The sequence below is a fragment of the Psammomys obesus genome, unplaced genomic scaffold (genome assembly GCF_907164565.1).
Source record: "Psammomys obesus unplaced genomic scaffold, mPsaObe1.curated_primary_1811, whole genome shotgun sequence".
NCBI classification, from domain to species: Eukaryota; Metazoa; Chordata; class Mammalia; order Rodentia; family Muridae; genus Psammomys; species Psammomys obesus.
The window spans coordinates 32,081-59,994 of NW_026591560.1; the positions used below are offsets into that span (position 1 = coordinate 32,081).

Genomic DNA, 27,914 nt, shown 5'->3' on the forward strand with positions numbered 1-27,914 from the left:
CGGAACCGGAGTCTTTTCCAGGGGATGTCTGGGTAACCTGGGGTCTGTCCCAATTGTTTCCTGCTCCGTGGGGTTATCTCTCGACTGGGAAATCCAGTTTATGGTGTTGTGGGCCCACAGTTCAGTCTGGGACCGTGACCAGATCGCGCTGGCGGGTAGCTCTGGGCTGGCGACCAAGCGCCTGGCGGAACGGGGATCTCTTCCGTGGTTTTGCCGGGTGAGTTAAAGCTGATCGAATCCCCCACCTTGGGGTATCCTCTCACCTGAGAAACACAACCACTTGTGTTTTATGGCCGCGAGTTCTGATTGCTGGTCACTGTGCCAATCCTGCTGTGCTGCTCCTCAGAATGAGAGTCCTCCCGGCGCTGCCATCTTGCCCCGCCTCTCGGCCATCATATCTTGAATGATATTTTTCTTAATCTTTGTCCTTGATCAGAGGTCAGTTGTTGGAATTCTTTAAAATGGTGTCACTTTGGCAACAGCATCCTTTTTTGCCTCTTTTGAGCTTTTCCTCCTGAAACAAATAGAGCAAATGCCATAAACAAAAATGAAATGATAAAGGAGGCAAAGAAGAGAGATATTCCGGCTTTCTTTTTCCTGAGACAGGGTTCCTCTGTGTAACAAAGCCCTGGCTATCCTGAACTCACTATATAGACCGGACTGACCTCGAACTAACAGAGATCCACCTGCCTCTGCCTCCTGAGTACTAGGATTAAAGGCGTGTGACACCATGCCCAGCTTTATTCCTGCAGTCTTTAGAGAAAGCTCACTCTTTATCCATCAACTTTGGAAAAATCCATGGTTCTTCACAAAAGGTTGGAATAAGTCTTGTGAATAGAAGACTGGCATCTCTGGGAATCTCTGTGAGGTAGCTCTAATTCTTCCTACTTTGGTTAGCATGGCATTTTCAAATGGGTTTTGGGAGAATGTGTGGGGAGTACACCAAAGTTTTAATAAAATCCTTCCCTTTCCTTTTATGATCATTATAGACTATTCTATTCTTCACTGACATGAAAACTTCATTCCTAATGGTACCAATATTTTCTGAATTGCACAGCAAACATAAGAGCCCTTCTCTCAGAGATATTGTCATGGGTGGCAAGTTCTTCAGTCTTGTATATAATCTGTGAGTTAGGGAGTGACTGTCACATCCCAAGTCTATAGAGATCATTAGTTTCAGAAAGCTTACCAGCAGAGGGGCACTCTGAGACTCAGAGTGATAAAATCATACTTACATTTTTGTGGGATTGTGAAATATTTTCAAGGATATGTGTTCCACAATAGGACAAAATAGACAGAAGGCACATGACCGTGTCAGGACATGTGTTGCATGATGGGTCAGGGTAAAACAGAGGACATAAGAACTTGTCATATTAATTATTAAATCTTCTAGAACCAAATGTTTGGAGCTGGCCCTTCTGATATGGAGTTTCCAGACACACAGGAAACCCCTATATAAAAATATGTACAAAAGGTCACTAAGGCAACACCAATGACCATACATGGAAAAGCCTAGTTGTCCGTGTTCCAGTCTTCCTTATCACAGACCATTGGCACAAAGTCCTGTAAAGTACAGGTTTTACTCACTCATTTTCCACATCTTGGATCAAGTCAGGCAGAGGCTGACTCCTGGTCTCAGGAAGGAAAAGAGCAAAGAGGCCACTGATGATAGGGAGGACCCCATAGATGATCCAGGGCAAGGAGGCAGAGTATGTCGTGAGGATCATAAACAGGGGAGACAGGGCTACCCCAGCACTACCAGCAATTCCAATGACTCCTAAAGCAGTTGCCCTTGGAGTATAAAGCACAAATCAGAAATCATCTAGTAAATTCACACACATTGAATTTGTGACTTTACAAGTCAATGAGTTGTGTAATTGAATATAAGGATGCTGGTGACTTAGTCTTACCATTCAAATATCTGTCTAATTTTAGTGTTATCTTTTTGTCATGGACAAAGTAGTAAGACACTTGTTTACTTAGTACAACAAAACATGCTATAAAGGCTAAATACTACAAGTTTATGTATATACTGCGCTTTAACATTCATATGAGCATACATTTTTTGAGTTTACCAGTATAGACTATGAAACTAGAAAAAGTGATCATGATGGGGGAAGAGAAGGTCTTAAGATGTGAGAGGGATTTGTAGTACATATGTGACAAGAAAGCAAAAGTGAGCACTGAGGGGTAGATTGGGAATATAAGTAGGCACAGAGGAATAGAGGAGTTAAATGTATAAAGATGTTATATTGAAACCCAAATTTTCTATGCTAGTTTAAAGGACTGCAGCAAGAGCAACAAATATATGAGGATAGAAAAGTAGAACAGTGTGGAAGAAGAGAGTTAGCAAGAGTGAACAAATAAGAGAGAAAGGTGATGGGAGTGAATGTCATTATATCTTCATAAAATTATAAAAATAAATAAATAAATGAATGAATAAATAAATAAATAAATAAATAAACTGTATACAATAAAAAAACAACCAAAAATAAAGCATTTTAGATGCTGAGACTTATGGCCAACCTTTGGGCAGAGTGCAGGGAATCTTAGGAAGGAAGTGGGAAATAGTAAGACCTGGAGAGGGTAGGAGCTCCACAAGGAGAGCAACAGAACCAAAAAATCTGGGCACAGAGGTATTTTCTGAGACTGATACTCCGACCAAGTACCATCATGAAGATAACCTAGAACCCCTGCACAGATGTAGCCCATGGCAGTTCAGTGTCCAAGTGGATTCCATAGTAATGGGAACTGGGACTATCTCTGACATGAACTGATTGGCCTGCTCTTTAATTACCTCCCCCTGAGGGGGAGCAGCCTCACCAGGCCACATAGGAAGACAATGCAGCCACTCCTGATGAGATCTGATAGACTAGGATCAGAAGGAAGGAGAGGAAGACCTCCCCTATCAGTGGACTTGGGGAGAAGTATGCGTGGAGAAATGGAAAGGAGGGTGGGATTGGGAGGGGAGGAGGAAGAGGGCTACAGGAGGATACAAAGTGAATAAAATGTAATTAATAAAAATTAAAATAAAAATATTTTTTAAAATAAATAAATAAATAAAGTATTTTAAAAATCTGTGTTTCTGTTGGTACCTACCTTCTTCTAGGTGGCTCTAGATTGAATAGGAGAGCTGGCTAGTGGTATGTTGATCTTAAGGCTATCTGACAAAGGCAAAGTTTCAGGACACTAAGGCCATTTCTGTTACCACCTTTTTACTTGTTCTTTCAATAAAAGTGAATGAACTGAGAAAAGTCTGCTCTGATCTTGAGTCATACCTGATTACGGTAGGGACTAGCTCATTTGCATGCACAAGAGTACTCGTCATAGCGGCAGAAGAAATTGCTCCTCCCAATGTTACCAAAATTGTACGCAGGGCCTGAAATTCTGTTGAGAGGAAGACCAGTGACAGTCAAATGAGACAGATAAATCTGAGTGTAGATATTTGAAGTTCCCTAACCCCAAATGGGATATAATTTTGTTGGAAGTTTGTATATAATCTAAAATGGTGGAGGGAGACTTCAGAAAGGTAGAAATTATTCATGACTATAAGCTTAGAAAAGTGACCTAACTGAATGTATTGGTTTATGGCAAAGAAAAACTTCTGAAAAAAATTGGACACTGTATCTCCAATATTTGCTTAAGATGTGGAGAGCATAGTGAATACAGAAGGAAATCATATTCACCTTTTTCTCTCTAGTGTCTCAGGAATCCTTCATGTAGAATGTAGGACTGTCATGGAGAAAATTACAGAGGGCTATCACCTCATTCAGATGCAATTAAATCTATGGCCTATGTACAATATCACTAAAAAGTGGAAGGATGAAAGGCCTACAGTGGTGTGAAAGCTGGGAATTGATTTGATATGAAACAATGTCTAAGGACTCAAGGATAAAGGCTGCTGCTCAGAAAACTGTCCATTGGAAAACAGTTAAGACAGTCAATTTCAATTCAATTAAAAAAGTCTCCCTGCTCTTTGATCACCTCCCCCTGTGGGTGGAGCAGCCTTACCAGGCCACAGAGGAAGACAATGCAGCCAGTCCTGATGAGACCTAATCGACTAGGATCAGAAGGAAGGAAAGACCTTTCCTATCAGTGGATGTGGGGAGGGGCATGTGTGGAGAAGGAGGAGGGAAGGAAAGACTAGGAAGGGAGGAGGGAGGGAGCTACAGGGGGGATACAAAGTGAATAAAGTGTAATTAATAAAAATAATAATAATAAAATAAATTTAAAAGTCTCATGATGATTTGATTCTCAGCACCCACCCATGGTATGTCACAACTGTATTCCCACTTTCCAATGGATCAATGCCTTCATTTGGCCTCTATGGTCACTAAGCACACATGTGGCACACATAGATACATGCAGGCAAAACACTCATGTACATAAAAAAGTTCAACTTTTTCAGTTTTATTTAGTTTAATCTTTTTAATTTTCTTTATTATTATTTATTACAATTTATTCACTTTGTATCCTTACTGTGGACTCCTGCCCTATCTCAGTCTCAACGCTCTCCCTCTCCCCCCCGCTATCCCCACATCCCTAATACACTAGTATGGGAGGTCCTCCTTAACTTCTATCTGTCCCTAGCTTAACCGGTTTCATCAGGACTGTCTTGATCCTCTTTCTCTGAGGCCTAGTAAGGCCATCTCATCAGAGGGATCAAAGAGCAGGCAACCGAGTTCATGACAGTGAATGTGCCTTTCCCTGCCCCCTTTACTAGGAAACCCACTTGGATACTGAGCTGCCATAGGCTATATCTGAGCAAGGTTCTAAGGTTATCTTCATGAATGGTTCTTGGTTGGAGTATCAGTCTCACAAAAGACTCCTGTGCCCAGATTTTTTGGTTCTGTTGTTCTCCTTGTGGAGTTCCTGTCCTCTCCAGGTCTTACTATCTCCTACTTCTTTCATAAGATTCCCTGCACTCTGCCCAAAGTTTGTCTATGAGTCTCAGTATCTGCTTTGATACCCTGCTGGGTAGAATCTTTCAGAGGCCCCCTGTGGAAGGCTCCTGTTCTGTTTCCTGTCTTCTCTAACATCCAATGTCTATCCTGCTTGCCCTTCTATGTGAGGTTTCAGCCTCTTCCCTAGAGTCCTCCTTATTGTTTAGCTTCTTTAGACTAGATTTTAAGTGTGTTTATCATATATATATATATGATATCCACTTGCTGGAGAGGTTGTGGAGAAAGGGGAACCCTCCTCCATTGCTGGTGGGAATATGAACTTGTACAACTACTTTGAAGATCAATCTGGTGCTTTCTTAGAAAATTAAGAATAGTGCTACCGCAGGATCCAGCTATACCACTCCTGGGCATATATCTGAAAGATGCTCAACCATTCAACAAGGACATTTGCTCAACTATGTTTATAGCAGTGTTATTCATAAAAGGCAGAATCTGGGAACAACCTCAACAGAAGAATGGATAGAGAAATTGTGGTGCATTTACACAATGGAATACTGCACAACAATTTTTTTTTAAAGGAAATCATGAAATTTGCAGGCAATGGATGGAACTAGAAAAGCTCATCCTAAGTGAGGTAACCTAGAAACAGAAAGACACACATGGTATATGTTCACTAATAATTTAATTTTTTAAAAGACTCATGAAAGCTTTATACATTGGAGAGTTTCTTGAGGTGTGGCAGAAAACTGACATCACTGCTGACATCCTCTCTCCCTCCCTATTTGGAATTTTATAAAATGTGCAAGAGTCTTAGGTTTTAGCAAAGCTTGGTGACAACCTGGCTACTTCCTTCTAATAAACATCCATTTAGCTCAACGAAGCCAATTCTAACAGTCCTGTGGCTTAGTCCATTCCTACTTCTTTGTCCTTTTTGAGCTTCAACACAGTGATGTTTCTCTTCCTGAGACAACTCTCCATTGTAGGGTTGGATTCATGGTATTATAAAATGAGAAGCATGAGTAGATACACACAGTTGAGAAAACAAACTGTCATTGAAGATAAAACAATGAGACCCTGTGGGACAGATGAAGTAACAGTGTGTTTTGGTCAGAATTATAAGACCTTAATCTATATAATTGCTGTGAAAATTACAATTTACCAATGACTGATCCATTGTCAACCTAAAAACATTTAAGAATAAGGAGCTAGTTCTAAGGCACTTCTTGCAAACAATAAACACAAGTATCTTAACCAAATTTTACTGAAACTTTTACAGTTATCCCAATAGCTTAATGAAATAATGTGATCTCAATGCCTAGACTGCTTACAGCTAATTCATAGGATTCTTTTTTCCTGATTTAAGATAAGATCTGAAAATTCCTGAGAAAAAGGATGGATGCATTATCTTTGTTCATCCTGTGTTCTTTTCTTACCTTGAGGCAAAAATATGGTGACCAGAATGGAGATTCCAAACAGAGACATGAAAATCAGTTGGGTTATTCTGCGCCCCATGTAGTTCATTGAAAATTTTCCAAGAACATTGGCTGGGATAGACACCACACCATAGAGACACTGCAGTAGGAACACATTACTGCTCAGGTATTGAAGGTGGACGAGCAGACCTAAAACAGATATTAATGACACAAACCTGTAGGAAACAAACAAGAAAGTCATATCATAAGGTTTGGAGTGGTTGCCCAACACATGATAGCATAGTTAATTCAGGCACCTCATTTTGGCTATTAAAATATTGAGGCATCTGTTTTCTGCAAACTTTACATGTGGGACATAATTTTGTAGTTATAAAAACTCTATGATTATGAAGGTATCATCACTGTTCAATTCTTTAAAGGGTTAGGGAATTCTTGGGATACAAACTGGGTCCATCTGGATTTTAAGGTTTTTCTTACATCTTGATCTTAATGAAAGTCATAACTTTAAATCTACATATATCCATTGATATGTGTATACTCATATATTTGATGTTTAAAGTTTCATTTCATCTGAAATGGAAACAGACAAATGAGGAAGCTTAGATTTCAAGTTTTTCCATGGCTGAAGTTCTAAACAACGAATTCAGGTAATGAAGCTTCACCACAATTCACTCAGTTATAGTCCAAACCCTTTGGATCTCTCTAGCTGTAGAAATTCCTCATCACTTATCTCCAAATCTGTTATTGAGAAAATTTATACCTACACTGGTTTTTGAGACAGAACTGACCTTGAACTCCATATGTGGACCAGGCTGGCCTCAAATTCATTGAAATCTGCCTGCCTCTGCCCTTCTGAGTGCTGGATTAAAAGCATGAAGCATCACTACAACTTTTTAAGAGGCTCAATGTAAAGCCTACCTCACAAAGGATAACAGGCAGATCCACTTGCGCAGGTTGGGTATATAGAACAGGTCCAGTGGGGAAGATTTTGTCTGGGCTGACTCTAGCTCATCCTTCATAGCAGTTCTCACAACCTTCAACAACATCAATAAACTGTTGTCGCAAAATAATAAATATTGTGAGGCAGTATGGTAACCTATAGAGAACTAGATCAATAATCGCTACACAGTGAACAATATATGGACATCAAGAAAATAATTGCAGGCATAGAAGTAGTGAGAAAAGTGAGCCCAGTAGTAAAAGAAAACTTTATGGTGAGGACATGTTACACAGGTGACTATAGTTGGATGTAGAATATTGAAAGGCAGGTAAAGGTTATAGATACATATTAGGAAAACAAGTGAAGACTCATTTAGAATATGGTCCCATGTTCCACATACAACAGATGAATTTGCATGACATGGACTGATGTCCAGCTGATACTTTTTATAATTTATTTTTATTTTTATTAATTACAGTTCATTCACTTTATATCACCCCTGTAGCCCCCTTCCTCCTTCCCTCCCAATCCCACCATTTTTCCCTCATCCCCACCTGTGCCCTCCCCCAGTCCACTGATAGGGGAGGTCCTCCTCTGCTTCCCTCTGATCTTAGTCTATCAGGTCTCCACAGGAGTTGCTGCATTGTCTTCCTCTGTGGCCTGGTAAGGCTGCTCTCTCCTCAAGGGGAGGTGATCAAAGAGCAGACCAATCAGTTCATATCAGAAACAGTCCCTGTTCCCATTACTATGGAACCTACCTGGACACTCAACTGCCATGGGATGCATCTGTGCATGGGTTCCAGGCCATCTCCATAGGTGGTCCTTGGCTGGAGTATCAGTCTCAGAAAAGAACCCTGTGCCCAAACTTTTTGGTTCTGTTGCTCTCCTTGTGGAGCCCCTGTCCTCTCCAGGTCTTACTATCTCCCTCTTCTTTCATAAGATTCCCTGTACTCTGCCCAAATATAGGCTATGAGTCTCAGCATCTGCTCTGATACCCTGCAGGGTAAATCCTTTCAGAGGCCCTCTGTGGTAGGCTCCTGTCCTGTTCCCTGTTTTCTCCCTCTGATGTCCATCCTCTTTCCCTTTCTGAATGGGGATTGAGCATCTTAGCCAGAGTCCTCCTTCTTGTTTAGCTTCCTTAGGTGTACAGATTTTAATATGTTTATCCTATATTATATGTCCAATATCCACTTATGAGTGAGTATATACCATGAGTATCTTTCTGCTTCTGGGATACCTCACTCAGGATGATCTTTTCTAGTTCCCATCGTTTACCTGAAAATTTCATGATTTCCTTGTTTTTTTATTGCTAAAACAATCCTCTACAATAAAAGATCTTCTGGAAGTATCTCCATCCCTGATCTCAAGCTGTACTATAGAGCAACAATACTAAAAACTGCATGGTACTGCCATGGAAACAGAATGGTGGATCAATGGAATCAGATAGAACACCCAGAAATAAACCTACACACTTATGGACACCTGATTTTTGACAAAGATGCCAAAACCATACAATGGAAAAAAAGATAGCATTGTCGACAAATGTGCTGGTCTAACTGGATGTCTACATGTAGAAAAATGAAAATAGATCCATACTAATGCCCTGCACACAACTAAAGTCCAAGGGGATCAAAGACTTCAATATAAAACCAGACACACTAAACCTGTTAGAAGAAAAAGTGGGAAAGAGCCTTGAACTCATTGGAACAGGAGACAACTTCCTGAACAGAACACCAACAGCACAGGCTCTAACAGCAACAATCAATAAATGGGACCTCATGAAACTGAAAAGCTTCTGTAAAGCAAAGGACACTGTCGTCAAAACAAAATGACTGCCTACAGATTGCGAAAGGATCTTCACCAATCCTATATCTGACAGAGGGCTAATATCCAATATATATATAAAGAACTCAAGAAGTTAAACAGCAACAAATCAATTAACCCAATTTAAAAATGGGGTACAGAGCTAAACAGAGAATTCTCAATAGAGGAATATCAAATGGCAGAGAAACACTTAAAGAAATGTTCAACATCCTTAGTCATCAGGAAAATGCAAATCAAAACAACCCTGAGATTTCACCTTACGTCCAGCAGAATGGCTAAGATCAAAACCTCAAGTGACAACACATGCTGGAGAGGATGTGGAGAGAGGGGAACCCTCCTTCACTGCTGGTAGGAATGTAAACTTGTACAATCACTTTGGAAATCAATCTGGCAGTTTCTCGGACTATTAGGAATAGCTCTTCCTCAAGATCCAGCTATACCACTCCTAGGCATATATCCAAAAGAGGCTCAAGTACACAATAAGGACATTTGCTCAACCATGTTTGTAGCAGCTTTATTTGTAATAGTCATAACCTGGAAAAAACCCAGATGTACATCAACGGAGGAATGGATACAGAAATTGTGGTATTTTTACACAATGGAATACTACTCAGCAATCAAAAAGGAGGAAATCATGAAATTTGCAGGCAAATGGTGGGATCTAGAAAAGATCATTCTGAGTGAGTTATCCCAGAAGGAGAAAGATACACATGGTATATACTCACTTATATAGACCTATAAGATATGATAAACATAATGAAATCTATACACCTAAAAAAGATAAACAAGAAAGAAGACCCAGGGTAAGATGATCAATCCTCACTTAGAAAGACAAATGGATGGGCATTGGACATAGGAGAAAACAAGTAACAGGACAGGAGCCTTTCACAGAGGGCCTCTGAAAGACTCTACCTAGCAGTGTATCAAAGAAGATACTAAGACTCATAACCAAACCTTGCGCAGAGTGCCAGGAATCATATGAAAGAAGGGAGAGTTAGTATGACATGGGGAGGATAGGAGCTCCACAAGGACCAAATATATCTGGGCACAGGGGTCTTATAAGAGACTGTTTATCCAACCAAGGACCATGTATGGATATAACCTAGAACCTCTGCTCAGATGTAGCCCGTGGTAGCTCAGTAACTAAGTGGGTTTCCCTAGTAAGGGGGGCAGGGACTATTTCTTACATGAACTCAATGGCAGGCTCTTTGACCTCCCCACTCCCCAAGGGAGGAGCAGCCCTGCTAGGCCACAGAGGAGGACTTTGCAGCCAGTCCTGAAGATACCTGATAAAACAGGGTCAGATGAAAGAGGAGGAGGTCCTCCCCTATCAGTGAACTTGGAAAGGGGCAGGAAGGAGATGAGGGAGGGAGGGTCGGGTTGGGAGGGAATGAGGGAGTGGAATACATTTGGGATACAGAGTTAATAAAATGTAACTAATAATAAAAATAAAAAGATACTGCAGAGGCTTTCAGAGGCCCTCTGTGGTAGGTTCCGAGGTTGTTTCCTATTTTCTTTTTCTTCTGCAATATAGACTGTCAAAGCAGATGCTGAGCCTGATGAACAACTGATGGGCAGAGTGAATGGAATTTTATGTAAGAAGTGGGAAATAGTAAGAGCTGGAGGGGACAGAAACTCCACAAGGAGAGCAACAGAACAAGATAATTTGAACACAGGGAACTTCCCAGAGACTCATACTCCAACCAAGGACTATTCATGGAGATAACCTAGAACCCCTGCACAGATGTAGCCCATGGCAGTTCAGTGTCCAAGTGGGTTACATAGTAATGGGAAGAGGGACTTCCTCTGACATAATCTGATTGGCCTGCTCGTTGATCACCTCCCCCTGAGGGGGAAGGAGCCTTACCAGGCCACAGTAGAAGACAATGCAGCCACTTTTGATGAGAACTGATAGACTAAGATCAGAAAGGAGAGGAGAACCTCCCCTATCAGTGGACTTAGGGAGTGGCATGCATGCAGAAAGGGGAGGGAGGGTGGGATCGGGAGGGGAGGAGGGAGGGGCTTATGGGGGGATACAAAATGAATAAAGTGTAATTAATAAAAAATTTTAAAAAATAACAAAAAAAGATAAACAAAAAATAAAACAAAAAACTAAATAAATAAAATTTTAAAAAACAAAAAAGATAAACAATACTAATGAAATCTTATTCATATTAATGAAAAGAAAGAGTTAAGGTCTGAATTGGCAAAGGTAGAGATTAAGAGGGAGATACTAAACTGATACTAATAAAACTCAGAAAATAAAAAAGACGTACTACAAAACCAATGTACCAAAAAAATAATAAAATCTAAAAATATAGGTAAAATTATAGATACATTTGGCCTACCAAAATTAAAACAAGATAAAATGAATAATTTAAACAGATATTATAAAGGTCCCAAGGTTCACATGGATTCACTGTTGAATCCCCAACATTTAAAGAAAAATTAACCCCAGAATCATTCAAATTATTCCATAAAGTAGAAGAGTAAGAATAGCTTACAAAGTTTTTTATGAAGCCAGAATGACCCTGATATCAAAACATTCTCAAAAACATAATGGCCAACAGAAATAAAAATCATCATGATCAAGTTAGCTTCAGAGCTTCAGGGATGTTCCAACATAGGTAAATTAATAAATTTCTTTGCTTCTTGACAAACTGCTCAACTTTTTCTCTTTTTCTACTCAGGCCTGTATAATGCAGTAAAGACTAGCCATAGAATAGTCTGAGATCTTTTTCTGTTTTAACATTTTTCCATCAAACATATTCGTACATTATCTTTAAGGTTCACTTTATGCAAATTCTCATGATATGGGGAAAATAAACCCAGAGTCTTAGTAAAACTATCACATAAATGACACTATCCTCATTCTGGATATAGTTACTGTTAACTTTTAAACCTCATGGGTCCTGCTCTAATACCCATATGTCTGTCAGTATTCTCATTTTTCCAGGTCCCCCCAGAATGGTTATAGTATAGTACAGTACAGTAAGATAGTATACTATAGTATAGTACAGTATAGTATAATATAAGCTGTTGACCTCAGCTTATACTATTCAGAAAAATTTATGGTCCAAAGTTCCAAAGTCTTTCAAATTCTTCCCACAAATGAGTTTCAAAGATCTAAGGACTGCCTGGTTAAGGTTTATCACAGCAATGACCCCATCCTTGGTACTATTTTCTCTATTGTTTGCTTTTACTGTTGCTGTGATTAAGGTACTCTGACAAAAGAAACATAAAAAGTATTTCTCTCAGCTCATAATTTGTAGGTATAATCTTTTATGATGGGGAAATCATGGTAGCATCTGGGGAAATAAATGCATCAGATCATATTGTAATTACATGTGAGAAGCAGAGAACAATGAATGCTCATGGTCAGCTAAATTCCTCCTTTTTATTTAATTGGGGACCCAAGCCCAAGGAATGTTATTGTCACTTTTTGGATGTTTTCTTACTTCAGTTAACCTAATCAAGATATTCCCAAGAGCAGTTATTCCAAGAGGCTAACCTAATAGAAATGTTCGAACACAGATATGCCTGAGAATTTATCTCTTAGGATATTCTAGATATTGCCAAGTTTACAATCAAATTAACCGCCACATGAGTTCATTTAACTTTCCCAACAGAACTAATGCTAAGAACCTATCTAGTATACTATACAATTGCAGAATATAGGGAAATCAAGCTAGAACTATTTTTGGAAAGTTCCTCCCTGTTGGAAAGCTCTCACAGTCCTGGGAGGTGCTATGTAGGCTGCTCTGGAGAACTGTCATCATAATCTTACTCATCTGTTAATGTTTATGATACAGGACTGATCCTTGGCTGGCAAGATGTACTCACTGCTGTATCAATGTTATCACTGTTATGATGGTAACCAGATACTTGAGGCCTTTTAATGGGAGGAAATTCATATTGGTGTTTTAAACCCTGCCATAAGCCCATGACTGTGGATGTCACAGACCTTAGTGGTTTATTATAGTTATTTTGCAAATAGAGATGATATTCTAATTGAATTGCCTTCCAAATGTTTGTTTTAGTTAGAGAAGCTTATTTTTCTGTAGTTGGTGGAAGTTCTACAGTGTCAAAATTGGTCAGTGTCCTGAGAATAAGCTACTGTTCAATATTCAGGCACAAATGGGATATCTGTAGCACCTCTTCCAAAAGTTGAGGGAACATTATGAAAGTGGGGACAAAGAAAAGATAAAAGGCAGTAGAAGTAAAATAATGTGTAGTGTTGTCTTCTTGACATGGCATGGCTAGTGAATTTTCATCTTTGTTGTTGTTTGAGACAGGGTTTCTTTGTGTAGCCTTAGCTGTCCTTGAACTCAAAGATCCACCTGCCTCTGCCTCCCAAGTGCTGGGATTAAAGGCACCACCACCTGGCAGGCTAGTGGATTTTAAGCTCTCAGCAGCTATGCATAAGACCTGCAAGAGAATAGGCCCATACACTTTCATTTTGAGGAGTAGAGGCGTCCTGCCTCTCCTTGAGGATTTACAGGTAGTTGGCTATTGCTAATGAGGAAGGGCTCATAAATCCCTCCTGAAGATGTCTGGGGAGTTTATGAGTTAATAGCTGCTGGGAGAAGTGGTGTAGTCTTGTATTAAGTTGCCCACATTATTGTAATTAAATCTTCACAATTCACAATGCTTCTGCAAGAAACTTTAATTGAAATTACTTATGCAGAGAGAGGAGAGAGAGATTAGAGATTAATATAGACTATTTGGGATAAGAAAGAGATCAGAAGAAGTGTGACAGTAAGAAAATTGAGTTGGCATGGTTTTTTAAGATGATAAAAATACACTATGTACATGTATGAAGCTGTCAAAATGAAAACCAATACAACATATAACTGATATCTTCTAATAAAAAATTAAAAATAAATAAATAAACCCCCATGGAGAAGGTTCTAAAAATAAAATTTTCCGCAGTTTGTTTTTTTATTGCTGTGATAAACACCACGACAAAAAAAAACAACTTGAAAAAGAAAGGGTTATTTCATCTTACATGAAGGAAAGTCAGGGTGGAAACTTGAGGCAGGAACCTGGAAACAGGAACTAAAGAAAAGTCCATGAGGAATGCTGCTTACTGCCTTGCTCTTTTTGGTTCTCTCAGCTTAATTTCCTATATAACACAGAACCTCATGCTCAGGGGCAACACTACCCACAGAGAACTAGGCCCTCCCACATCAAGCAAAGGCCCTATATAGTTGCCTACATGCCAATCTGATAGAGGCATTTTCTAACTTCAAAGTCCCTCTTTCCAGATGACTTTAGCTTGTATCAGGTTAAACAAAACAATAATCAGCACAAAATTCAAGAAACAAAACAGAAGTGATTTTAATGTTTTTTTTAATAAAACATCCTTCTACAGTGTTTTTACTCACTACACACTGTATCTTGGGCACTAACTTCTACATATATCCAGTTTGTGGATTGTTTTTTTTATGTGTGTGTGTGTCTTATACTTACTTACCTCTATGGTTAGGACATCTCCAGAACTCTCTATTCCATTCATTTGTGCAGCTTTTCTAAGTTCCTTTAAGCCTTTCTGGGATTTGTTGGTCACAATCAGCCACCGAGCTGACTCTGACAGCCACCTGCTCAAGACATTGGATAATTCTTAATTATCTTACATTTTTTAAACCACAATTAATATTTATCATTTTTAAAACCACACTTATCCTTGAACAATTATATTCTTTCACTTAATACCTAAACCACAATTAATATTTATCATTTTTAAAACCACACTTATCCTTGAACAGTTATATTCTTTCACTTAATACCTATCACTCATTCAATTATATTGATAAATATAATCATAAACTGTCTGTAACTTCACTAGGAAAATGGGAAATAATTCATGCCTGCATTACAACTACACTTCCAGAATGCTGACCTGGAATCATGCTGTTCTGTCCACTATTACCTGGATATTTATTTACATGGAGTTCACAGAACTGCAACATGAGAAACACTTGTATAGACACTTTCCAAGTTCCTTGTTAATGTAAACATTTATACCTAATTTGTTCTTATGCTAAAAGAATATGGCTGAACAAATTTTATAAAACATTTCTATCATTCAAAGTCCAGTCATTTCTACTTTTAACAAGTAATACTTTCTGGCCACAAAAGCAAACTAGCTCTACCTTTATTTCTAATCCATAAAATGGAGACAGCAATGTCATAATTTTGATGGCTATGTTGTGAGGATAGTGATATGGAAGAGCCTGTCAGAGGACTTTCCCTCTTTTCTGTATGAACTCATCTAAGCATTTTATAGTTCTTCCTAAATAAATATGCCTCCTCTATTTATGGCATCAAAGCACTTTTTAATTTTTATTTTATTTTTATTAATTACAGTTTATTCACTTTGTATCCCAGCTGTAGCCCCCTCCCCATTCCCTCCCATTCCCACTCTCCCTCCCTCTTCTCCTATGCCCCTCCCTCATCAAAGAACTTTTAAATCGTGTGTGTGTGTGTGTGTGTGTGTGTGTGTGTGTGTGTGTGTGTGTAAAGCAAGGGAATCCAAAAAGCCAGTGAGAGAAATGGGCTATTCTGCCTACAGCTTTAAACTGGAGAAGCCATGATTATCCTTCATTAAACAGTTGTGAAAACAATGCAGCTTGTCCTGATGAGACCTGACCTGATAGTATAGGATCAGATGGAAAGGGAGGAGGACCTCCCCTATCAGTGGACTTGTAGAGGGGCATGGGAGGAGATGAGGAAGGGAAGGTGGAACTGGGAGGGAATGAGGGAGGGGGCTACAGCTGGGATACAAAGTGAATAAACTATAATTCATATAAAAAATTTAAAATTAAAAAAGAAAATAAACTTAATTTATTTGTCTTTTATTTAATATTAAAGTCACCATAATTTTGAAAGCACTTTTGTTTGCAAAGCCACTCATGGAACTACAAACTACAGCAGAGGCAATCTGATCTTGAAATATTTATTCTGTTACTAACTGCATAACTTAGACTTAGTAGCAAAGACAGACAGAAAGGCCAAGAACATTCTGGTAAAGACTGATTGCTAATTCTGCTTTTTGTATTTTTTCCTGTAGTGAATAAAATAAACTTGTGCATAGTAAAATTTGAATATCAATCAGTATACGTTTTTTTTTTACTGTAAACATACCACATTCAATACTTTGATATACTGAAAGTGCTTACTATTTTTAAATAATATGAATACAATGAAATGTTATAAATTTTACCCAGCTAACAAACGAAATAGAGAACTCACAGGTAAACAGAATTTTCAAAGAATAAGTACTTGTCAGAAAATGCATGTCTTTTATTATACATACGATATGATGTATGCATGTATTATACATACGATATGATTATGATTTTATAAAACTACTTATTGCTTGTCTTAAATTCAAGTTGAATTCAACCTTCTTGATTTTTTTCTGATTCAGATGCTTGTCTTCCTGTTACATAAATACAAAAAGGAGTGCACATTGTGTAAGCCAAAAGCAAATACATTTCTTATGTCTTGATTCCATGTTCATTGTCATCCCTGGATTCCATAACACAGAAGAGGAAAGAAGGCTCATACCTTGTGGGAATAAGGAGGAAGAACACTGGTACAGACATTGCCAGCTGGAGGTGGTGCCAGTTTCGAATACCAAAAGCCAGGCTTCCCAACATTACCTGTCCAATCCCCCCAGCACAAATTGCCAAAGCCATTACCATAGCTTGGAATTTAGGGCTTGTCCATTCTAATACTGGAAGAAAAGAAAATGAAGTTTGACTTCTAAGAAAGGTGCAAAGGACATTCAGGTCAAACCTAAAACTTGAACAATGCCCATTAAAAGCTTTGACTTACTGAGTAAAACACTGTTTGTTCTTATGGATGAGGAAGAGATCCCTGTGAGGAAGCGAAGTGAGCAGTAGATGAGGAAGGTGGGAGCCAAAGCTACACAAGTCCCAGTGATGGCCATTAGGAGTAAAGCACATGTGAAAACAAACTTCTTCCCAAACCTGAGAAAAAGGAAAGATTTGATTACAGGACCAATAAAATGTATAAACAATGGAGACAGGAAGCACTTTGAAATGATTTTAAAAATCAAGAAATTAAAGAGAACAGACATCTTCTGAAGCAAAAATCTGTTTCCCGACCTTCTTTCTTAGATGGGGTCTTACTATGTGGTCCTGGCCAGCTTACTTCTATGTAGTGGGACTTACTAATAACAACAATGTGAAATTTACTATGTAATCAAGGCTGACTCAAGCTTCAGAGACCTGCCTGCTTCTGCCTTCCTTCCAAGGACAGGGATTTGATATGTGTACCACTACATTCTGTTCTTCTCTGTTCTTTACCACCAATTTCCCAAGAGTTAAGCCATCTATGACAGATTACAAAACTGAAATTTTAACACAAATGTGCTGTACTAAATTATGCATTAGCATGTCTACTAGCTATTTATTTCATTGTTGTGACAACGTATCTGACAGAGATATTTAAGGGAAAGCGTAATTTTGGCTCACATTTTCTGAGGGTGTTATCTGTGTGACAGAATTCCTGTCTTGGAGGCTGAACGAGTTAGTAGAGTTCACACAGGAAACAAAGTAGGCATCTCCTTCAACATCAGCCCCAAGCAACTCAACTCTGCCGATCAATTCCCAGTCATATCCTTTCAAAGCTCCTCTCTCAGCTAGGGAACCAAGTGTTCAAATACATGGAACTGTGGTATCAAAAGATTTAAATTCAAAAGAGAAATTATGAAATGAGTATGAATTACTTTTATATAATCACTTATATAAATTGTCTGCTTATTGATTATATCAAATCTATTGATTATTTTGGTGAACAAAGTTCTTTGCATTCACTCTCTTAGATTTTATCTTCTAGATTTTGTATATTGATATATCAAATATATCATTGTATCTTTCAAAAACCTATCTTTTCCCCACTTCCTCCTCCTTCTTATACTCCCATAACACATATTTCTGGTCAGCTTGCCAATATCCCATAAGTCCACTGAATACTAGTTACTTGTAAATATGTCTTTGGCTTCTTAATCTTGACAGTTTCTATTGTTCTGTTCCTCTTCTCTAATTCATTATTGTATTTGTGTCATTTTCCACTAAATGTCTCTAGAGAAAAATGTGATTGATTATATTTTTAAATCTAGGTTTCTGTTTTGTTCTTTTCCTGTTATTGATGTTCCCACACTCTAGTTTTCTAGTTGTCATTAGTACTCTCTCTATGTTATATTTCATCCTTTTACACATATTTAAGATTTACCTTTTAAAAAACATTTGTCTAGAAAATCTTCCACAGAGACCATTCTTAGTATGTTTCATTTTAAGTAGGCCATACCTTTTACTTGTCATATTTGTTACTTAATTATTCTTATAAAAACTTGTATTGGGTTGTTATAATGTAGAAAATTGGAATTCAGATTCTCACTTTCACAAAGAATGTTATTCATTTATTTTGTTTTTGAAATATAGTGGCATGTGACTTTATGATTTTCCCAAACTGTTAAAAAAAAAAAGTCCTTTGTCTTGTATTGTCTCTTAAATGTCTTTATATCATGCTGTCTAAAGTTTTTATTCATATTTCTTGAATGTCAGGATAGCTTCTATTTTGGGTGGTAGACTGACATTTGCCAGGACACTCCTTCAAGATGAAACTAACCTTGCTCAAGTGTTAGAACTAGTTTGATATGTGATCTTAAGATCTACATGTAGTTTGAGAATGGGTGCCACCTCTAGTTACACAATAATGTTCTAAATTCACACACATGTCTTCTGGGTTAATTAAAAATAAGAAGATAGAGTAAGTGTATATTTGGTATTAAAAATACCAAATATGCCCTCCCCCAGACCTCCCTCCTCCTCGGCACAGTGGACTCGCCTTTCTCAGACTCGCCTCTCTCAGTGCAGACCTAACTGCCTGGGGCCTGCAGCCACTGAGGCGGAGCCCCAAGCCCTTTATCTGCAACGGCCAGCAGTACTGTGTCTGGGAGCCCCAGATTCGCGCGGCGCCGGCTGCACCATCCTCCCAGGGCCCGAGTCTGCTAGACGCCATACTAGCTCCGCAGGATCGCGATCACTGACGGTACGGCCCGCCCAATCCAACAGTGACAGAGAATATGCTATATACTCACCAAAACCAGACAGAAACGCCATACAAGCTAGACACACCAGGCGCTGGGCCTCCGAAGCTTGGAGAGCACAGTGAAGAGACCCTAGGACTTCCCAGAAAGCATCTGGACTAGCAACCCAGTCTCCAGTTGCAGCGGGACTTTCTAACCTGGCGGCGGAGCAGCACTGAGCTGGCGGGGCACATCAGCCCTCCAGTTTAAGACTAACCAGGGCCAAACCAGAGAACAGAAAGGCTGGTTACCCCGATTCCCACTGACGTGACCACCCTGAAATCTCCAGCTGCAGCAAGACCTCATAACCTGGCAGTGACAACAGCACGGAACTGGCAGAGCACATCAAAGAAGCAGGGCCAAACCAGAGAGCAGACAGCCCAGATACCGCGATCTCTGCCAAGTGACCTGCCTGTAAGTGAGTGAACCCTTGAGAATCTGCAGCTCCACTGATCCTGGGTCCTTCTAAAACAGAAGCCAGGCATCGAACCCCCTCCCACCCATATACCCACTTTGGGAAACAGAGGGGCACTTGGATCATTGAAGTTCCTGCTCTGTGGGTCTAATTGAGGAGTTAAGGCAGTTAATGCCAGAAATTGCGCTGCGAACATCACTAGCGCCTGCGACATATACATTGCAGAGCCCCTCCCACAAACTCAAGGGTTCAACATTAGCCATCACTCTGTCCCTTGAGACACACGCCCACGCCCACTTACACACACACACACACATATACACACGCACGCACGCTTGCATTTGCCTCTGTTTGCACCTGCGTACTTTCCTCTCACAGGTACAGCTAGTCCTCAGCACACGCTAAGGACACGGGACCTCTCTCAACTTCCTGAAGAATTCTCCAGACTCGAGAGAGAGACAGTACCAGTCTGATCGGCAGAATCCAAAAACAAACAGGGAAGGTCTCAGATAAGCCGATGACCAGGGGTAGGCGAAAGAACATTTCCAACATAAATCAGGACATCATGACTTCACCAGCAAACCCCAAAATCGATGGATATTCCAATTCATCAGAAGCACAGGAAAATGACCTTAAAGCCATGCTTGCTCAATTATTTGAGGCTCATAAGGAGGAAATGAACAATTCTTTCAAAGAGTTGGCCAGTCAATTGGAGGTAAAGAAAGAAGAAATAGACAAAACCCTTAAAGAAACACAGGAAAACATAGCCAAAAAAATAGAGGCACAAGTAGAGAAAAAATTAGTGGCATACAAAAAGGAAATGAACAAAGAAATAGAGTCCATTGTAGAGAGACAGGAATCCAAATTCAAACACATGGAAGAAATGGTGCAAGGCATGAAAACAGAATTAGAATCAATAAAGAAAACACAAAATGAGAAAACTCTTGAGCTGGAGAACTTGGAGAAAAGATCAGGAACCACAAAAGTAAGCATCACCAACAGAATACAAGAGATGGAAGAGAGAATCTCTGGAGCTGAAGACACACTTGCAGAAATTGATACTTCTCTCAAAGAAAAAGTAAAATCAGAAAAATTCCAATCACAAAATATCCAAGAAATCAAGGATGCTATGAAAAGACAAAATCTAAGAATAATAGGAATTGATGAAAAAGAAGACTCCAGGCTCCAAGGTCCAGAAAATATTTTCAAGAAAATCATAGAAGAAAATTTTCCCAACTTAAAGAAAGAGATGTCCATAAATATACAAGAGGCCTACAGAACACCAAATAGACTAGACCAGAAAAGAAACACATCACTTCACATCATAGTCAAAACACTAAATCTACAGAACAAAGAAAAGATATTAAAAGCAGCAAGGGAAAAAGGCCAAGTAACATATGAAGGTAGACCTATCAGAATCACACCAGACTTCTCATCAGAAACTATGAAAGCCAGAAGGGCCTGGGCAAGCATCATGGAGACTCTAAGAGATCACAAATGTCAACCCAGACAACTATACCCTGCAAAGCTTTCAATCAGCATAGATGGAGAAAACAAAATATTCCATGACAAAACTAAATTTATGCAATATCTACACAACAAACCAACCCTACAGAAGATACTAGAAGGAAAACTCCAATCCAACGAAAACGAATTCACCCAAGAAAACAGGGCATACAGATAATATCCCAACAAAAATGAAAAGAAAACAAGCAATGAAACAAGGTAAGATCATCGACTCCATTACAAAAGGAACTAACATGCATTGGTCAATATTATCTATCAATATTAATGGACTCAACTCACCAATAAAAAGACACAGGCTAACAGAATGGTTACAGAAACAAGACCCAACATTCTGTTGCATCCAAGAAACACACCTATGCAACAAAGATAAACACTACCTCAGAGTAAAGGGCTGGAAAAATGTTTTTCAAGCAAATGGTTCCAGAAAACAAGCTGGAGTAGCCATCCTAATATCTAATAAAATAGACTTTCATCCGAAGTTAATCAAAAAAGATAAGGAGGGCCACTATATTCTCATCAAAGGAAAAATCCAACAAGAGGACATCACAATTTTGAATATCTATGCCCCAAATACAAGAGCACCTACATTCGTAAATGAAACAATATTAAAGCTTAAATCATACATTGATCCTAATACCTTAATAGTGGGAGACTTCAACACCCCACTTTCATCAAGGGACAGATCAACCAGACAGACACCAAATAGGGAAATGAAAGCACTCACAGAATCCCTAAATCAAATGGACCTAATAGATGTCTACAGATCTTTTCACCCAAACTCAAAAGAGTACACCTTCTTTTCAGCACCGCATGGAACCTTCTCCAAAATAGACCATATAGTTGGTCACAAAGCAAGCCTCAACAGATACAAAAGGATCGAAATAATCCCTTGTATACTATCTGACCACCATGGACTAAAGCTGGACATCAACAACAACAGAAACAACAAAAAGCCGACACGCACATGGAAACTGAACAACTTACTACTCAATGACAGCTGGGTCAAGGAAGAAATAAAGAAAGAAATTAAAGACTTTCTAGAATTCAATGAAAATGAAGGCACAACATACCCAAATTTATGGGACACATTGAAAGCAGTGCTCAGAGGAAAATTTATAGCACTAAGTGCCTATAAGAAGAAATCCGTAACATCACATACAAACAACTTAATGGCCCAACTGAAAAACCTAGAAAAAAAAGAAGCAGATACACCCAAGAGGAGCAGACGGCTGGAAATAATCAAACTAAGGGCAGAAATCAATCAATTAGAAACAAATAAAATTATCCAAAGAATCAATGAAACAAAAAGCTGGTTCTTTGAGAAAATCAACAAGATAGACAAACCCTTAGCCAAACTAACTAAAAAGCAGAGAGAAACCATACAAATCAGCAAAATCAGAAAGGAAAATGGGGACATAACTACAGACACTGAGGAAATCCAAACGATTATTAGGTCATACTACAAAAGCCTATATGGCACAAAATTTGAAAATCTAAATGAAATGGATAACTTTCTTGACAGATTCCATCTACCAAAATTAAGTCAAGATCAAGTAGAAAGACTGAATAGTCCTATATCTCCCAAGGAAATTGAAGCAGTCATTAACAGTCTCCCCTCCAAAAAAAGCCCTGGACCAGATGGCTTCAGCGCAGAATTCTACAAGACCTTCAAAGAAGTACTAACACCAATTCTCCTCAAACTATTCCATAAAATAGAAACAGAAGGAACACTACCAAACTCATTCTATGAAGCCACAGTCACTTTGATACCTAAACCACACAAAGATCCAACAAAAAAAGAGAACTTCAGACCTATCTCTCTTATGAACATTGATGCAAAAATACTCAATAAAATACTTGCAAACCGAATCCAAGAACACATCAAAGATATCATCCACCATGACCAAGTAGGCTTCATCCCAGGAATGCAAGGGTGGTTCAACATACGGAAATCCATCAATGTAATCCACCACATAAACAAAATGAAGGAGAAAAACCACATGATCATCTCCTTAGATGCTGAAAAAGCATTTGACAAAGTCCAGCACCCATTTATGTTTAAAGTCTTGGAGAGATCAGGGATACAAGGCACATACCTAAAGATAGTAAAGGCAATATACAGCAAGCCTATAGCCAACATCAAACTCAATGGAGAGAAACTTAAATCAATCCCACTGAAATCAGGGACAAGACAAGGCTGCCCACTCTCTCCATATCTCTTTAACATTGTACTTGAAGTCCTAGCCAGAGCAATAAGACAACTAAAGGAGATCAAGGGGATACAAATCGGAAAGGAAGAGGTCAAAGTGTCACTATTTGCAGATGATATGATAGTATACATGAGCGAACCCAAAGATTCAACCAGAGAACTTCTTCAGCTGATAAACACCTTCAGCAAAGTGGCAGGATACAAAATCAACTCAAAAAAATCAGAAGCCCTCTTGTATACCAAAGACAAAAAGGCTGAGAAAGAAATTAGGGAAACAACACCCTTCACAATAGCCACTAACAACATAAAGTACCTTGGTGTGACTCTAACCAAGCAAGTGAAAGACCTATTTGAGAAAAACTTCAAGTCTTTGAAGAAAGAAATTGAAGAAGATCTCAGAAGATGGAAAGATCTCCCGTGCTCATGGATTGGTAGGATTAACATTGTGAAAATGGCCATCCTGCCAAAAGCAATCTACAGAGTCAATGCAATTCCCATCAAAATACCAACTCAATTCTTTACAGACCTTGAAAAAAAGATTCCCAGCTTCATATGGAGAAACAAAACACCCAGAATCTCCAAAACGATCCTGTACAACAACAGATCATCTGGAGGTATCTCCATTCCCGATCTCAAGCTGTACTACAGGGCAACAGTAATAAAAACTGCATGGTATTGGCATAGAAACAGAAAGGAGGATCAATGGAATCGCATAGAAGACCCAGAAATAAACCCACACACCTATGAATACTCAATATTTGACAAAGAAGCCAAATCCATTCAATGGAAAAAAGACAGCATCTTCAACAAATGGTGCTGGACCAACTGGATGTCTACTTGCAGAAAAATGAAAATAGATCCATATTTATCACCCTGCACAAAACTAAAGTCCAAGTGGATCAAGGACCTCAACATAAAACCAAATACTCTAAATCAGTTGGAAAAAAAAGTGGGAAACAGCCTAGAACTCATTGGCACAGGAGACAACTTCCTGAACAGAACACCAACAGCACAGGCTCTAAAAGCAACAATCAATAAATGGGACCTCATGAAACTGAAAAGCTTCTGTAAAGCAAAAGACACTGTCATCAAAACAAATAGACAGCCTACAGATTGGGAAAGAATCTTCACCAACCCTTTATCTGACAGAGGGCTAATATCCAGTATATATAAAGAACTAAAGAAGCAGAAAAGCAGCAAACCAAGTAATCCACTTAAAAAATGGGGAATAGAGCTAAACAGAGAATTCTCGAAAGAGGAACATCGAATGGCAGAGAAACACTTAAAGAAATGTTCAACCTCATTAGCCATTAGGGAAATGCAAATCAAAACAACCCTGAGATTTCACCTTACACCCATCAGAATGGCCAAGATGAAAAACTCAAGTGATAGCACATGCTGGAGAGGTTTCGGAGAAAAGGGAACCCTCCTCCATTGCTGGTGGGAATGTAAACTGGTTCAACCACTTTGGAAGTCAATCTGGCGCTTTCTCAGACAACTAGGAGTAGTGCTACCTCAAGACCCAGCTATACCACTCCTAGGTATATACCCAAAATTTGCTCAAGTACACAACAAGGACATTTGTTCAACCATGTTCGTAGCAGCTTTATTTGTAATAGCCAGAACTTGGAAACAACCCAGATGTCCATCAACGGAGGAATGGATACAGAAATTGTGGTATTTTTACACAATGGAATACTACTCAGCAATCAAAAAGGAGGAAATCATGAAATTTGCAGGCAAGTGGTGGGATCTAGAAAAGATCATTCTGAGTGAAGTATCCCGGAAGGAGAAAGACAAACATGGTATATACTCGCTTATATAGACCTACAAGATATGATAAACATAATGAAATCTACACACCTAAAGAAGATAATCAAGAAAGTGGACACAGGCAAAGGTGATTAATCCTCATTTAGAAAGACAAATGGGATGTGCATTGAACTTATGACAGGAGTCTACCACAAAAGGCATCTGAAAGACTCTACCTAGCAGTGTTTCAAAGCAGACACTAAGACTCATAACCAAACCCTCGGCAGAGTGCAGGGAATCATATGAAAGAAGGGAAGTTAGTATGATATGGAAAGGATAGGAGCTGTACAAGGACCAAATATATCCGGGCACAGGGTCTTTTCTGAGACTGACACTCAACCAAGGACCATCTATGGATATAACCTAGAACTTCTGCTCAGATGTGGCCCGTGGTAGCTCAGTAACCAAGTAGTTTTCCAAAGTAAGGGGAACACGGACTATTTCTAACAGGATCTCAAAGGCAGGCTGTTTGATCCCCCCCCCAGGGGAGGAGCAGTACTGTTAGGCTACAGAGGAGGACTTTGCAGCCAGCCCTAAAGATACCTGATAAAACAGGGTCAAATGAAAGGGGAGGAGGTCCTCCCCTATCAGTGGACCTGGAAAGGGGCAGGGAGGAGACCAGGGAGGGAGTGTGGGGTTGGGGAGGGAATGAGGGAGCGGGATACAGCTGGGACACAGAGTTAACAAAATGTAACTAAAAAGAAAAATAAAATTAAAAAAAAAAAAGAAAACAGGAAACTAGCTAGAAACCCGCCACAGAGGGCCTCTGAAAGGCTCTGCCCTGCAGACAATCAAAGCAGACGCCGAGACTTTTGGCCAACTGTTGGGCAGAGTGCATGGAATCTTATGTAAGAAGTGGGAAAGAATAAGAGCTGGAGAGGATAGGAACCCCACAAGGAGAGCAACAGAACCAGAAAGTTTGAGCACAGGGGTCTTCCCAGAGACTCCTGCTCCAACCAAGTACCATGCATGGAGATAACCTAGAACCCCTGCACAGATGTAGCCCATGGCAGTTTAGTGTCCAAGTGGGTTCCATAGTAATGGGAACAGGGACTGCCTCTGACATAAACCGATTGGCCTACTCTTTGATCACCTCCCCCTGAGGGGGGAGCAGTCTTACCAGGCCACAGAAGATGACAATGCAGCCTCTCCTGATGAGATCTGATAGACTAAGATCAGAAGAAAGGAGAGGAAGACCTCCTCTATCAGTGGCCTTGGGGAGGGTCATGCATGAAGGAAGGGATGGGAGGGTGGGATCGGGAGGGGAGGAGGGAGGGGCTTATGGGGGGATACAATGTGAATAAAGTGTAATTAATAAAAATTTTTAAAAAAATACCAAATATGAAAAGACTAAAAATTGCAATAAAAAATAGAGATAATAAGAATGAACTAAAGATAAAAACCTAAATATAAACTAGTTCTTTGACTAGAAGAATTGATGTCATCAGTTAACATACTCTGTGTAAGAAAAAGCTGATTGAAGAAACTATATTAATATCAGACAGAAATAAATTTTAGAAAAAAGTTTTATCCAAGTTGTAATTCCATAACTTGGGAAACTGAGGTACATGGTTCATGACTTGAATGTTACTCTAGTACACAAAATATTTAAGGCCAGTGTAGATTACACAATAAGACACTAATAGGAATTCTGTTTGCAGAAGTCTTATTTCTTAAGCTGTAAAGGAATAGGAATTTACATCAGTTCAGACAGAACAAGCAGTCACAGTTTATTTTTATTGGGAGAATAAGCAAGACCATGAAGTCCACTCCACTGTGGACAACCAAATAAGCCAGCCAAATGACAACAATAACACTTTCTTCTAAAATCTGTGTTTGTAAATCTGTGTATAGTAAATGTTACTTCTTAGAATGGTCTAGGGTTTTTTTCCTCCTCCTAGAAGCTGTTTTAATACACAATTCAGGCTGTTAAAATTAGGTACAATATGAATATTTATGAAGATCAAAGTGCCCGTGGAATTGAGAAGCTTACTAGGGCAAAGTTACTTTGGATATGTTCCTCAGAAAGGTTCTCTATGGGAGCCAGCCAGAGGTTGTTGAGACTGCCTTTGTTTTTCATAAAATACTGTCCTTCTTTTGTCTATTTAATTTGTCTATCTCATGCCCAGCTGCTTGGCTTTTAATTTATCTTGACCTGTGTTTTCAACCTTTCTGTTTCATCCTTAACATCTGTTTCAACCTAATAATCCTAAATCTTAACAATTTGAGTCAAGAAGATTGTGATTTTAGCATTACCTTGGGATAGCCAACATGTGCTACATAATAATACAGTTTTTAAAAATAAATAATAAATATATGAACTAATTCATTAATACTTTAATAGCTATTCATTAAGCTATGGAGGAACACATTATGCTAAAATATCAGATTCACACTTAAATAAACAATATTTTCAATGCATAGAAAATGAAAACACAAAAGTTTTTTTAAAAAGATTCACAGAGTGAGACTGGAGGCGGGGCAAGATGGCGGCGCCGGAAGGACTCTTATTCTGAGGAGCAGCACAGCAGGATTGGCACAGTGACCAGCAATCAGAACTCGCGGCCATAAAACACAAGTGATTGTGTTTCACAGGTGAGAGGATACCCCACGGTGGGGGATTCAATCAGTTTTAACTCACCTGGCTAAACCGCAGAAGAGATCCTGGTTCCGCCAGGCGCTTGGTCGTCAGCCCGGGGCTACACGCCAGCGTGATCTGGTCACGGTCCC

The 27,914-nt window shown here is 39.2% G+C and overlaps 1 protein-coding gene across 1 annotated transcript in view; it reads right to left on the reverse strand.

The window, feature by feature from the left end:
* Positions 1-268: 268 nt before the first annotated feature.
* Positions 269-27,914, reverse strand: part of LOC129679422 (solute carrier family 22 member 19-like) — a 50,944-nt gene continuing 23,298 nt past the window's right edge. The window contains 8 exon segments of the mRNA XM_055610571.1: positions 269-514; positions 1,588-1,791; positions 3,279-3,387; positions 6,338-6,552; positions 7,256-7,371; positions 14,578-14,701; positions 16,674-16,842; positions 16,944-17,098. Coding sequence (XP_055466546.1) covers positions 457-514; positions 1,588-1,791; positions 3,279-3,387; positions 6,338-6,552; positions 7,256-7,371; positions 14,578-14,701; positions 16,674-16,842; positions 16,944-17,098 — 1,150 coding nt within the window. The 3' untranslated portion in view covers positions 269-456.